General features: G+C 43.2%; 1 protein-coding gene across 1 annotated transcript in view; it reads right to left on the bottom strand.

Moving 5' to 3' along the window:
- Positions 1–8,935: 8,935 nt before the first annotated feature.
- LOC120018847 (probable tRNA methyltransferase 9B) overlaps positions 8,936–13,753 on the bottom strand; it is a 29,743-nt gene continuing 24,925 nt past the window's right edge. Inside the window, exons 4-5 of the mRNA XM_038962066.1 lie at positions 10,818–11,048; positions 8,936–10,639 (exon numbers count right to left, since the gene is read on the bottom strand). Coding sequence (XP_038817994.1) covers positions 9,936–10,639; positions 10,818–11,048 — 935 coding nt within the window. The 3' untranslated portion in view covers positions 8,936–9,935. The remainder of the gene's footprint in view (positions 10,640–10,817; positions 11,049–13,753) is intronic.

The raw sequence follows: 13,753 nt of genomic DNA, 5'->3' as shown, positions 1-13,753 counted from the left end.
AACACAAAGTGCAGTGCCCACAGGTGCACCTCATTGTTGATGTCGATGATCTGCTCCGTCTCCAAGAAGGTGAACAGGTCATGGTAAATGTTGGAGACTCAAAAAAAAAAGAAATGACCAAAAAAGGGGAACATTGACATATGCAAGTAAGGTTTGAAAAACATCTAGACAGCATTTATAGTCAGTAAGGGAACATCTAAGCAGTCATCCTTAGCAGGTGAAGTGTACACTGGCTCTCTTTTAGCTTTATTGAGTTGAACTGGGACCACTGTTACCATACAGTACCTCAGTATGAAGACTGGACCAAATGAATCTACGGTGACAGTGTTGTCTTAATGCAGTCAGTGTTGAACTAAAGCTTAACACGGGGGTAGTCTACCAGTCATTTTAACTATATGCTGGGCATGATATAGACAACACTGTCACCATAGATTCATTTGGTCCAGTCTTCATACTGAGGTACTGTATGGTAACAGTGGTCCCAGTTGCCAGACGTCCCCCCCACAGCCCCTCTATCCTCTGGTTGTGAGTGCTCCTTCTTCTGAGAGCACTTCCCCTCTCACCACCACTGAACTGCTCCATGAAGGCATAGATACGGTTGTTTTCACCACCCGGTCACATCTCACCCGGGATGGTACTCCGTAGCTGGTGATGGCTGCTTCGAATGACTCCATGACTGTGGCACTCCTGTTGTTGTCAGAGGCCTTCAGAAATACAACAAGTCTGCTGTAACAATCCACAGCACCATGGATAACAATCCTACACCTAAAAAACAAGATGCGTTTGTTTTACAAAAATGTTGTTTTCAGCATGTCCATAAATCATTACAGAAAAATACAGAATACACACAAAAGACAAAGTGTCACAAGTTAAAGATACAATTGAAGATTAGAAACTTCTGCAGTTGTCACAAACAGTGTTGTCGATCAGAGTCATAAAAACAGACAAGGACACTAACTCTCCTAACTTTAAAATCTTCTGAAGCATGTTCTAAGATGAAGGGGCATTATAACATTATTCCAGTTACAGTGCCTTAAGATGAGGTAGTCATTCAAAGATCCTATTAAACACGTATTGCACACACAGTGTGAGTCCATGCAACTTATTATGTGACATTTTTATTTCCTGAACTTATTTTGGCTTGCCATAACAAAGGGGATGAATACTTATTGACTCAAGACATTTTAGCTTTTCATTTTAAAATTTAATTTGTAAAAAAAACACAATTCCACTTTCCCATTATGGGGTATTGTGTGTAGGCCAGTGACAAAGTCTCAATTTAATCCATTTTAAATTCAGGTTGTACCAAAACAAAATGTGGAAAAATTCAAGAGGTATAAATATTTTCTGAAGGGACTGTATATCCAGGAATGGGGCCACAATTCTTTCATGACCATATAAGCATATAAATCATTCATTTTGTATGACGTTAAGATTGTAAAAACGTGGAGTATTCAGAAGGCCTAAGCGTATGCACATACCGGAACAGCTTATGGTTGCCACCGATGTGCCACAAAGAATTTGGGCCTGCAACTCTGTACTGCCTGCGGTGTAGCCGCTGCTGCATGGCTGCTACATGGCTCTCCTCGCAGCTCCCTGGGGGTTGACAAGGATCAGACTCTGTCTAGTATTTTGGACACTAATTGCAGAGTTATACTGCACTGTAACTGTGGTTACACTGCAAAATTACTGCAGTAAAAAAAAATATTTTTGGACGTGGTATTTGCAGCATATACAGTTGAAGTCAGAAGTTTACATACACTTTAGCCAAATACATTTAAACTCAGTTTTTCACAATTCCTGACATTTCATCCAAGTAAAAATTCCCTGTCTTAGGACAGTTAGGATCACCACTTTATTTTAAGAATATGAAATGTCAGAATAATAGTAGAGAGAATGATTTATTTCAGCTTTTATTTATTTCATCACATTCCCTGTGGGTCAGAAGTTTAGATGCACTCAATTAGTATTTGGTAGCATTGCCTTTAAATTGTTTAACTTTTTGGGCAGCCTTCCACAAGCTTCCCACAATACGTTGGGGGAATTTCGGCCCATTCCTCCTGACAGAGCTGGTGTAACTGACTCAGCCTTGTAGGCCTCCTTGCTCGCACACGCTTTTCATAATTTTCCTGCCATCTATTTTGTGAAGTGCACCAGTCCCTCCTGCAGCAAAGCACCCCCACAACATGATGCTGCCACCCCCATGCTTCACGGTTGGGATGGTGTTTTTTGGCTTGCAAGCCTTCGCCTTTTCCTCCAAACATAACGATGGTTATTATGGCCAAACAGTTCTATTTTTGTTTCATCAGACCAGAGGACATATCTCCAAAAAGTACGATATTTGTCCCCATGTGCAGTTGCAAATCGTAGTCTGGTTTTTTTTTATGGCGGTTTTGGAGCAGTGGCTTCTTCCTTGCTGAGCGGCCTTTCAGGTTATGTCGATATACGACTCGTTTTACTATGGATATACATACTTTTGTACCTGTTTCCTCCAGCATCTTCACAAGGTCCTTTGTTCTGGGACTGACTTTCACTTTTCGAACCAAAGTACATTAATCTCTAGGAGACAGAATGCGTCTCCTTCCTGGGCGGTCTGACGGCTGCGTGGTCCCATGGTGTTTATACTTGCGTACTATTGTTTGTACAGATGAATGTGGTACCTTCAAGCGTTTGGAAATTGTTCCCAAGGATGAACCAGACTTGTGGAGGTCAACAATTGTTTTTCTGAGGTCTTGGCTGATTTCTTTTGATTTTCCCCCTCAAGCAAAGAGGCACTGAGTTTGAAGGTAGGCCTTGAAATACATCCACAGGTACACCTCCAATTGACTCAAATGATGTCAATTAGCCTATCAGAAGCTTCTAAAGCCATGACATAATTTTCTGGAATTTTCCAAGCTGTTTAAAGGCACAGTCAATTTAGTGTATGTAAACATCTGACCCACTGGAATTGTGATACAGTGAATTATAAATGAAATAATCTGTCTGTAAAAATTACTTGTGTCATGTACAAAGTAGACGTCCTAACCAACTTGCCAAAACTATAGTTTATTAACAAGACATTTGTGGAGTGGTTGAAAAACGAGTTTTAATGACTCCAACCTAAGTGTATGTAAACTTCCGACTTCAACTGTATACTGCACTCTGATTGCAATCTTTTTTCGTAAGGGCCGGCTTAAAAGTTTACATAATTCATTGTTGTTTGGTTCATTCAGTCTATATTGAACTTTGCAATTCTGTACCAAATGTAACGTAGCATGCAATATTTATGGTAAGTATTACCTTGTGTCTGACAGAAGCTTGGTCTTTCCTCTTGCACATGCACCATACTCCAATACAGGGTTCGCCAACTCTGGTCCTGGAGAGCTACTGTGCAGGTTTGTATTCCAGCCCATAAATAACACCATGATAACTTGGATCGAAAAAAGGCCTGCACATCCAGTAGCTAGCCAGGACCAGAGATAGGAAACCTTGCCCTAATGCATTGCATTAAAGAAGCTGATTGATAATGCATATATATTTATTCATATTTATTCTGTATGCTGGCAGAGTTTAAATGCTCCAAAGCCACAGGCCTGGATAATATTCCTGCAAGGTTTCTAATAGATTCTGCTGAGCAAATTGGCCCTTGTATTATGCATATTATTAATCTCTCTCTTGAACAAGGCACCTTTCCCAGGGACATGAAACAAGCTAAAGTTATACCTCTGTATAAGAAGGGGATAAAGTCTGACCCTGGGAATTATAGGCCTGTATCTATCCTCTGTGTAACATCAAAGATCCTGGAGAGAATTGTACATGAGCAAATGTATGAATATGTTAACAAACAGGGTCTAATGTATGATTTTCAGTTGGGTTTTAGAAAAACATACTCCACTGATTCATGTCTACTTTACTTGACTGACTTCATCAGGAAAGAGATTGATGAGGGAAATCTATGTGGAATGGTACTGCTTGACCTACAGAAGGCCTTTGATACAGTTAACCACTGTCTCCTAATCTCCAAACTGGAGGCACTGGGGTTAAGCAGTATCCCTCTAGGCTGGGTAAAGTCCTATTTATCAGGAAGGGAGCAAGTAGTAGAGGTTAATGGTTCCCTTTCTCAGGCAATACCAATGAGTTGTGGCGTTCCTTGGGCCTCTGCTGTTTTTATTGTATATTAATGATATGAAAGACGCTTGTTCTTGCCGTCTTTTTCTTTATGCGGATGGCTCTACACTTCTGGTGTCTCACAAAAGTAAAACTATGTTGGAGAGCATACTTAGCACAGAGCTTACTACATTAGCAAATGGCTTGGATATAATAAGCTATCTCTACACTTAGGGAAAACTGAAGCAATTCTTTTTGGATCCAGACCTAAATTGTGTAGGTTGTCTGAAATCAGAGTGGAGTTAGGGGGTGAGGTGCTGACTACTAAAACCTCTGTTAGCTGCCTGGGATGGATGGAGTTAGGGGGTGAGGTGCTGACTACTAAAACCTCTGTTAGCTACTTGGGATGTATCCTTGATGGAAGCTTGGGAGGGGTGAGCATGGCCAATAAGGTGCTAGGGAAGGTTAATGGCAGGATTAAGTTTTTGGCTAGAAAGTCCAAGCTGCTTCATAAGGACTTCATGAAAGTGCTAGCTACTGCCCTCATTCAATGCCATTTTGACTATGCTAGTACTTCCTGGTTTGGTGGCTTATCTAAACTTATGAAGGGGGAGCTCCAGATAGCCCAGAATAAGTTGATCAGGGTAGTATTGAAGGTGAGTCCACGTACTCACATAGGCAGGAGCTGCTTTCAGGAACTAAACTGGCTGCCTGTTGAGGCTAGGGTGTCCCAGATTAGACTAGGTTTGGTTTACAGGAGTATTTATGGTCCTGCGCCCAGATATTTAAGTGATTACTTTCCTCGTGTTAGGGATGCACACAATCACAGCACCAGATCAGGTGTTGCTGATGTGTGCTTATACAGGTTCAGGAGTAATGCTGGGAAAGGTACTTTCTTGTATACTGGAGCCTCAGAATGGAATGAGTTGCCTCTGTCTATAAAAACAAAGTCCTCTCTGGACAGCTTTAAAAATAAAGTAAAAATATGTTTGATGTCCTCTGTGCCCATATGAATAACCCCTATGATGTAACTGGAATGATGAGATAGATGTTCTTTTTTTATGTTTTTGTTTTATTATTTCACTGCCATACTGTGTTCGATCTTGTATAGCCATCTTGTCTCAAGAGGACCACAATGGAAATAAGTCCCAGACTTTGTGTGTTATCCTCGATGATTTTATTAATGTACATGTATGGCTTTTAAGTTTTATGTGTGCTTGTTTTTAAAAATGTTCGAATTAATAAACTAAACTAAACTAAATAGACTAGCCATGATACAAGAGGCCTTCCAATAGTTCATCACAGCAAGTATTTGTGTGAGCTGCCACCCAACCACAGATTGCCCATGGGGAAATTTCCCAGATTACTAGACTTCCTCATCAAGGACCAAGGCATCAAAGGCCAACAGGTAAGACATTGTTTGTCCCAATAATATATTGTTTTTCCTGAAGTGTACATTTGTGCACTACTTCCCTCAAATCTAAAAGCATTGTCTTGGTGGAGGCATGGGCTAGAGGGGCTATGTCCCAATTATCTCTCCTTCCTCCCCAAGAGTGCACTTGTTCACTTCCCTTCACGGAAAGGAAATTACTATTATATGCATGGGTTAGTGATGCATGGGTTAGCTCCCACTAACCCATGCATCAACAATCCAATGCTTTTAGATTGGTGGGAAGTAGTGAATGAGTGCACACTTCAGGAGAAAGGAGATCTTTTTGGGACAGATCCAGGGACTTTCGACCATATTTCCTATACCAATCACTTCCTTTCAAATCAGTGAAGGGAAGTGAACAAGTGTAGATAATTGGGCCAGTCAGTGATATGTGGGATGATAGTTGATGTTTGCTCAGCTATGACAGTCCTTATTTTGTGGATTTTTCTCCAAAAGTATGGGCCCCTGCCTCCCACAATCTTTAAAGCTGTGTGCACAGTATGGGCCCCTGCCTCCCACAATCTTTTAAGCTGTGTGCACAGAATGATACCAGAACAACTTCATAAATGGCCAGATCGATGAGAAAGAGCAGAGGAGGACGGGCGTTGCGTGGAGTGAGGGCATAGTGCGACGCTGCAGATATGAAACAGGTATGCTCAAGCAGGTTAGATGAACATTCATCAATTGGACTGTCTGAAAAACAATATCATCCAGTGGAGGCTACTGAGAGGAGGACGGCTCATAATAATGGCTGGAACAGCGCAAATGGAATGGTTTGATACCATTCCTTTGATTCTGCTCCAGCCATGACTACAAGCCCATGCTCCCCAATTAATGTACCACCAACCTCCTGTGATATCACCATTTATCACAAGGGGACTTTAAAATCTGTCACCCTTACAGTTGACACAAAGCCTAAAAGACATCAATAAATATGTATCCCCCCTCCCAGGTGGCACTGTGCTAGCAGCAGAAATTGCTTTACAGAGGGCTTGCATGCAGAATGGCCAGGGGGACCCACCATGCTTTCACCAGCTTCGGATCAGGCTTCTGTCTCCTCAACAACCTGGCAGTAGCTGCCAAGCATCCAGGAGAAAGATTCTCATTGTCGATCTAGATGTGCATTAGGTACAGTAAATTTGTCGATTAAATTAAACGAAAGGTATCAAGACTTTTTGATTGTTAACCCTTAGAAACCTTTGATTGTTAACCCTTAGAAACCTGAAGTTTTCCTTGCATTGCAAATTAAGCAGTGATTAGGACTGCCCATGGAAACCCCAAATAACATTTTGATTTACAACAAAATCTATGCAAATGTATGGTTTACATCACTTAATGCCCGATGTCGCATATAAGTCACAAATATTTACAGTGACTGTACTTAACCCAAAATGTATATTTTTATTTGAAAATGTACTCAGGAGTCTCAGGACATCTTATGAGTGTTTTTCATCCATTACAGTTCAGAAACTCATCTTTTTGACAACATACCAGACCATTCGGGGGAGTAGAATATCCATGTTTACCATTGGTGATGTCCACCATTTTCAGTGCCAATCTCCGATATTGTAGTTACAAAGATCCGCCACCAGATGGTGTTAAAAGTGTTTATTAGGATCTCTTCTTGAAGATAGTGGTTTCCTTTTATGTATTGAACACATGACACTTTCCAGTAGTGGTGCAACGGATAACAAACCGGTTCGGATCAAGGTTTTGAGTCACGGATCGGATCATTTTTCGGATCATATAAAAAAAGGGAGACAAATATAACTTTGCTTTCCATTTATTACTTAGCTTATAACTTCAAATTATTCTTCAAAAAGATGAGGATGTCTACATTGTCTGGGGAGAGGGTAGACCTCTTTGCAGTCACTATGTCCCCTGCCGTGGAGAACACCCTCTCGCTAGGATCTGAAGTGCCAGGCACAGCCAGGTAACGTCTTGCCATCATGGCAATGTGAGGGTATTTACACTCATTGCTTTTCCACCATGCCAGTGGATGAATGTCGCTTGCGGCCTTGTAGGATGACACCTCCTCTTTGATGGTGTTGGCAAACGTCTTGCCTGTGTCCTTGCTCGCAAAGGTCTCCCCGAAAAGCTCCTTCATGGCCAAATTATTTTGTGGAGGAGATGCTTCTGAGTCTGCTCCTGTCGGCTGTGGCTTGACCCTGCAGAAAAAAATGACTTGATCTATTAAACGAACTAATAATTGTGTCAATAACATTTAATAAAAGCCATTATTATTCCAAATAAAAAATGGATGATTGTAATAGCAATAGTATAGACTAAGATTAGACTGCAGTATATTTATTATTTAAGTAATTCCCTCTTATTATTATTTTTATTTTTACCTTTTCAGTGGCCACAATCTCAGTGGTGAGATCACTGCATGTCCTCCGATGTAGTGCAGGGTCTAGGTGAGACAGGGACTTTTAACAGACAGGGACTTGAACCTTGGATCCAGTGCAGTAGATCTATGAAGGTAGTCCTGTACTTTAGGGGGGTATCTGGGGTTCAGGTCCTCTCGAATGGCAGCCTTGACATCTCTAGTGATGGTGCGGTCTTCCTCACTTGGGGCCATGGATAGTAGAATCCTTGTTTTCAGAGGTAGGATCATGGACACAGACGGTACAGGTTCAGTGCTCAATAGGGTTGTAACCGTTTTGAGGGGTTTGAGCACCTGGAGGACCTCCTCTGCCACTTTCACGTCATCATCAGACAAGGTGACGATGGGCTTTATTTATTTTTTCAGGGTCTTGTCTGTCAGTGCAGAGTATACAGCTGTCTGCTGCTCAAGATAGCTCTCCAACATGTCATAAGTGGAGTTCCATCTTGTTGTGACATGGTGTGTGAGCTTGTGGGTCGGTAGCTGTAACATTTCTTGCTTGGTCTTAAGCACATGAGCAGCTGTTGTGCTTCGGTGGAAAAAGGAAACCACCTTCCTTATCCTCCCAAGGAAGTGGTCCATCTGGTTCACTGAGATTCCCCTTTGGGATGCTAAATTGATCACATGTGCAAAGCAAGCTATCTGTGGCCCCAGTCCAGCTTATATCACTGCATTTACTTTGTTCTTGGCATTATGTGTGGTGATTGGGATATTGCTAATTGGGCCTCTCTAGCTTCCACTCTGCTACTGCTCCTAGCAGTATCTGCGCCAGATGTGTGCCTGTGTGACTGTAGCACCGGACGTGTCTGTAGCGCCGGACTTCGCATCTCCCACTCCTTTGCGGTGTAGTGAGCGGTCACAGTCATGTAGCTTATTATGAAGTGTAGTCCATTAAATTTGTCTGACATAGTAAATGTTGTTCTGTACCCACATCCCTGTCCTTGGTGTATCAGGAAATTGAGAATATTGGTAGAATAAACATTAGATTATGATTAGGACGAGTAAAATCAATCACAAGAAGGAGATTCATACTAATTATTTATTCATGGGCTAAACAAAAACACACACAGACAAATTCGATTTAAAAATTGTCATTTTTAAAAATCAACCATAAAACATTTGACAAAAATAATGTATGGTAGGTGAGATAATCTGTACACCAGTATCATAGTAGTGGGTCTGGCTTATGCAACTGCCACGGTTCAATGACTACAGAAATGTTCGGGAGCTATTCATCTGCGAACCACTGACATTCAGCAAGCAGCAACATACCTACAGTGCAACATTTCACAGTATCATCTAGGACATATGTCTGTTCATTCCCCCCCCAAATAAATTCTATTGGTTTAGTTCAGCTGGACAACATGTTAACACCAAATCACACAGACAGCATTGACACTATAGCACTTGACTTAATTAAGCATTCTTAATAACAACACACGGCTCCTTAGAACGTGACCCATTATACACAGGGTGGTCCATAGAAAGGGACACCAAACACATCACAGAACGTCGCTGCAAGATTGGTTCCTCTTGTATTTTGCGGAACATATGAAGACAAATACAGGCAGACTTTGCATTTGAGAAACCCATTCCACCACTATATAACATAATGGTCAATGGTTAGTCTAAGAGGTAAACGGAAGGGGGGGGGGGTATCCTATAAGTTCCTCTATGGCTAAAAAACAGAAGAACAAAAATCTAGAGGGGGAAAACATAAATGACTTGATTCCTTGGCAGACATTTTTCATAGTTATTGATGGTCCATTGATAGCAGCATTGGAACGGGGGATAGAAGTCTTGGGAATAGGGTGCCATTTGGGACGCAGGCCAGATATACCCTGACCCTGGGTCTCTGGACACTGCTTATTAGGTGCTTTCCATTTGCGAAACACTAACTCTTAAAACAACACCTCAAGAATATGAACAGAACCTTCAACATCTCTTAAAAAATAGTGTATTTTTTTCCTTTGAGGCGCAAGATGAATAAATCATGATAAAAAATATAAAATCAAACTTGTTAAAACCAAGTCATATGTTCCAAACCTGGACCTTCTCGGCCACCACGCACCAGTTGGCGTGGTCGAAGTAGGAGTAAAGGACGTGGAGCTCTTCGACGTGGCTCTCGATCAGCTCCGCCAGCTCGCCCTCCCGGAACACGTGGTAATAGCGCAGACACGAGGCGGCCACCGGCTCCCCTTCGCTGTCCTGTTTGAGGTCTCCTGGTGGGCCTGTGTCCTTCTCCACTGGCCGCCCTGGTCCCTCTGTGTGCTCCCTCTGGTAGGAGGAGACCAGGTCAGGCAGGGCCACAGAGCCACACTCCTGAACCAAGGCAGTAGAGACACTGGTCTTCTCTGTGGAGTTGGAGTGGTTGTCGTCGCCATGATCTCTCTGGCTCCTGGCTAAGTCTGTGACCGAGTCAAAGACATCTTCCTCCGAGTTGTTCCTGGAGAAGCCAGAAAAGAGGCTGGACAGCTGCTTGATGAGGCCCGCTCCCCTGCCTCTGCGGCCGACCTTTCCCCCCTCCGCCTCCCCAAGTCGGGAGGAGACGGTGCTGATGAGTTCCCTGGAGGTGGATCTGGAGATGGTCAAGCTGCCAAAGTCAAAGACCGAGTCCAGGGAGCGTGAGAAGAACCACAGCCTGTGGCTCTGATGGGGACTGCAGGTCATTTCCTCTTTGTCCAGCATGGACGATGTGCTTTTCACCTTCCTGTTCTTGTCGCTGTAGAGGCATTCTTGGATAGGTAAGAAAATAAATCGTACTTGGTTAGTCCAAACACACGCACACACATTCACCTCAAAAATATTTTAGGGGTTGAGAGCGTTGCTCAAGAGCACAACAGCAGGAGATTGCACCTGAGATCAACAACAAAAAATAGCAACCTTCCGGAACCTCCCTAACCAGCTACCTACCGCTCATGCTCTGTACAGCACCCCTCCTCCGGGGTGTGGAACTCTTCCTGCCCAGGGTGGGGGACGGGGGGTTGGGGTTCCAGGGTACAAAGATGTCCTGCTTCTGAAACTTCCGCCGTGTCTGCTCCATGGCCCACACGTATATCATGATGCGCCCGCCCACGCGCAGGGTCCTTGCCATTTCCTTTATTGCTCGAATACGACGCTCTTTGGTGGACAGATGATGGATGACTAGAAGGAGAAAAAACATTTGAGGGTCGGAAAGTTGAGCAGTTCAGCAGTGCAACTAGGAAAGTGGTGGGCATTGGAGCTTCTTGTACAGTATTGTCACATTTTCAACAGATCTTTCTGAATGGAAGGTTCAGAATTGGAGTGGAGGGGGGGGATTGAGATAGCGAAAAGGGTTCAATAATAGCATAGGGGCATCAAAATATTGATTTATTTCAAAAGTTGGTCAATTTTAAATTCAAATGACTTCCTGAATTGACTTCTTTCAATTTGAATTGACCACAATACTGATGGGCTGCTTTTGAACCCACGTCAACAACGCTATACTTGTGCTCTGAAGGCAGCGGCCTACCCGAGGCCACTGAGGGGCCAGTGTTTATGATTATTAATACTGTCCTAGGACAAATGATCACCCGAATCCTGCCTACTCACGCGTTGGTAATTAGACACCGCTTTAACCTTGCAATAAAACCATTCGTTATTTCCCAAACATACCCTTGTTATCTTGGTAACCCGGCTGCCGAGGCAACAAGGGTGCTGTGCCAGGAAGTGTATCTCATGTCAACTATGAAACTCGGCCTTGTTTTCAACATGTCACAACCACTCTGATTTGAAGTGAAGCACTGAACATGAACAGCTACATGATACCCAAGCAGAGACAGTTGGGAGTATGTTAAATGGGAAATTTGGGATTCAAAAACAACAAAACAGAACCAGCCACTTTTTGGGGGTAAACAGCTTTGGGATGGGGATTCATAGACAGAGCTATGGTTGCAAAGACTGACCATCCATGAAATCAAAATGATTTTTAACCATGTTTTGAAGCTGATACAGTATTTGTTTACAACTTACGATTGCAACATTTACAAACAATGGAGTAAAACCAGCTTATATTTTGGGTGACGAGGTAAGACAGTTCAACTAAGCTCATGAGCCATGCATACGTTATATTTAAGCAGTAAGGCCCGTGGGGGTGTGGTATATAGCCAATATACCACGGCTAAGGGCTGTTCTTGGGCACAACGCAACGCCGTGTTATAGCCGTAATGTATTGGCCATATATCACAAACCCCTGAGGTGCCTTATTGCTATTATAAACTGGTTACCAATGTAACTAGAGCATATACCACGGCTGTCAGCCAATCAGCATTCAGGGCTCAAACCACCCAGTTTATAATCAATGGCTATATATCATGAATTTCGAAGTCCAAAAATCTATGTGCCAATCCCACATTGCCCCTTTAAATCGAGGAGAGATGGATAAATGAATGTGATGCATGTGAGCCTCATGCCAAAGACAATTTTCAAATGTAAATTGAATATACAAAGCTTTTTTTTTATTGAATTGAATGAAGTGCCCAGTTAGCCTAACACTGGGTCCCAATTCACTCCCTACCACAGTGCTTGATTTGGGCCGGAGCTTTCCAGAGCACCGTACTGGCACTTCTAATTTTTGGGGAATTGCATTTTGGCTCCTCTATAAAACAAAAGTAGCATATCGCAGGCCCAGATTCACACACGGAGGCAAAAAAGGTTGATCAACGCACGAAGGCGGGATCTGCATTGAATAGCAATGGAGAGTGGGCATTCAGTTCCTGATTACCGTTTTGTTCACGTTTATTTGCCGCTAGTCTGTGAATCTGCGTGACAGTAGGCTGTTAAAGATTGCGTTGGTATGGAAAAGGACACATAACTTCCAACATCTGATTCAGTATAAACACGCCCAGGCCCTGGTGAGGAGAACTAAGAGGTCATGTTGGCGTTGGTTCTGTGACACCATTGGGAGGGCGACACCTGTGGGAGAGGTTTGGGGGATGATTAAGACGATGAGTGGGGTCAGAAGGGAGTGGGATAATCCAGTATTGATGAGTGGGGTCAGAAGGGAGTGGGATAATCCAGTATTGATGAGTGGGGTCAGAAGGGAGTGGGATAATCCAGTATTGATGAGTGGGGTCAGAAGGGAGTGGGATAATCCAGTATTGATGAGTGGGGTCAGAAGGGAGTGGGATAATCCAGTATTGATGAGTGGGGTCAGAAGGGAGTGGGATAATCCAGTATTGATGAGTGGGGTCAGAAGGGAGTGGGATAATCCAGTATTGATGAGTGGGGTCAGAAGGGAGTGGGATAATAATAAAGTATTGATGAGTGGGAAAGATGTGCCAGTAACAGATGAGGAGAGATGAACGCCAAATTAACCTGGTTCATTTGTCAGATGGAGGGGCAGAGAGAGAATGAGAGAGAAGCATCCAGGAGTGCTAGATAGGAGGGAGGATGTAACTGATGCGTTGAATGCACAAAAGGGAAATAGGTAAGACTGGGTTACCTTCACCTGGGAAATTTGAGGTGTGCCATGTTACGTTGGCCCATCTTGTGTTGAGGCACTGGATAAGGTATTGGTGTTGTACAAGAGTGTGGGAGGAAGGGAAACTACAGTAGTGGTACTAATCCGGAAGCCAGGGAAGGACCCAACGAAGCCAACAAGCTATCGGCCAATAGCTTTAACATCACATGTATTTAAGAAGATGGAATTTATGATGGAGAGGCTAACTTACTTCCTGGAGTGCAAGGGGCTAGTATCGCCACATCAGAGTGGGTTCAGGAAAGGTAGGGGAACTATGGACCCAGTGCTCTGCTAAGAAGCAGAGGTCAGGAAGGCTCAAGTGAACAGGGAGACTGTTGTATCTGTCTTTTTTGATGTGGTCGAAGGT

This window comes from Salvelinus namaycush, chromosome 23, assembly GCF_016432855.1.
Source record: "Salvelinus namaycush isolate Seneca chromosome 23, SaNama_1.0, whole genome shotgun sequence".
In the NCBI taxonomy this organism is placed as follows: Eukaryota; Metazoa; Chordata; class Actinopteri; order Salmoniformes; family Salmonidae; genus Salvelinus; species Salvelinus namaycush.
This window is presented reverse-complemented; position numbering and strand designations above follow the sequence as displayed.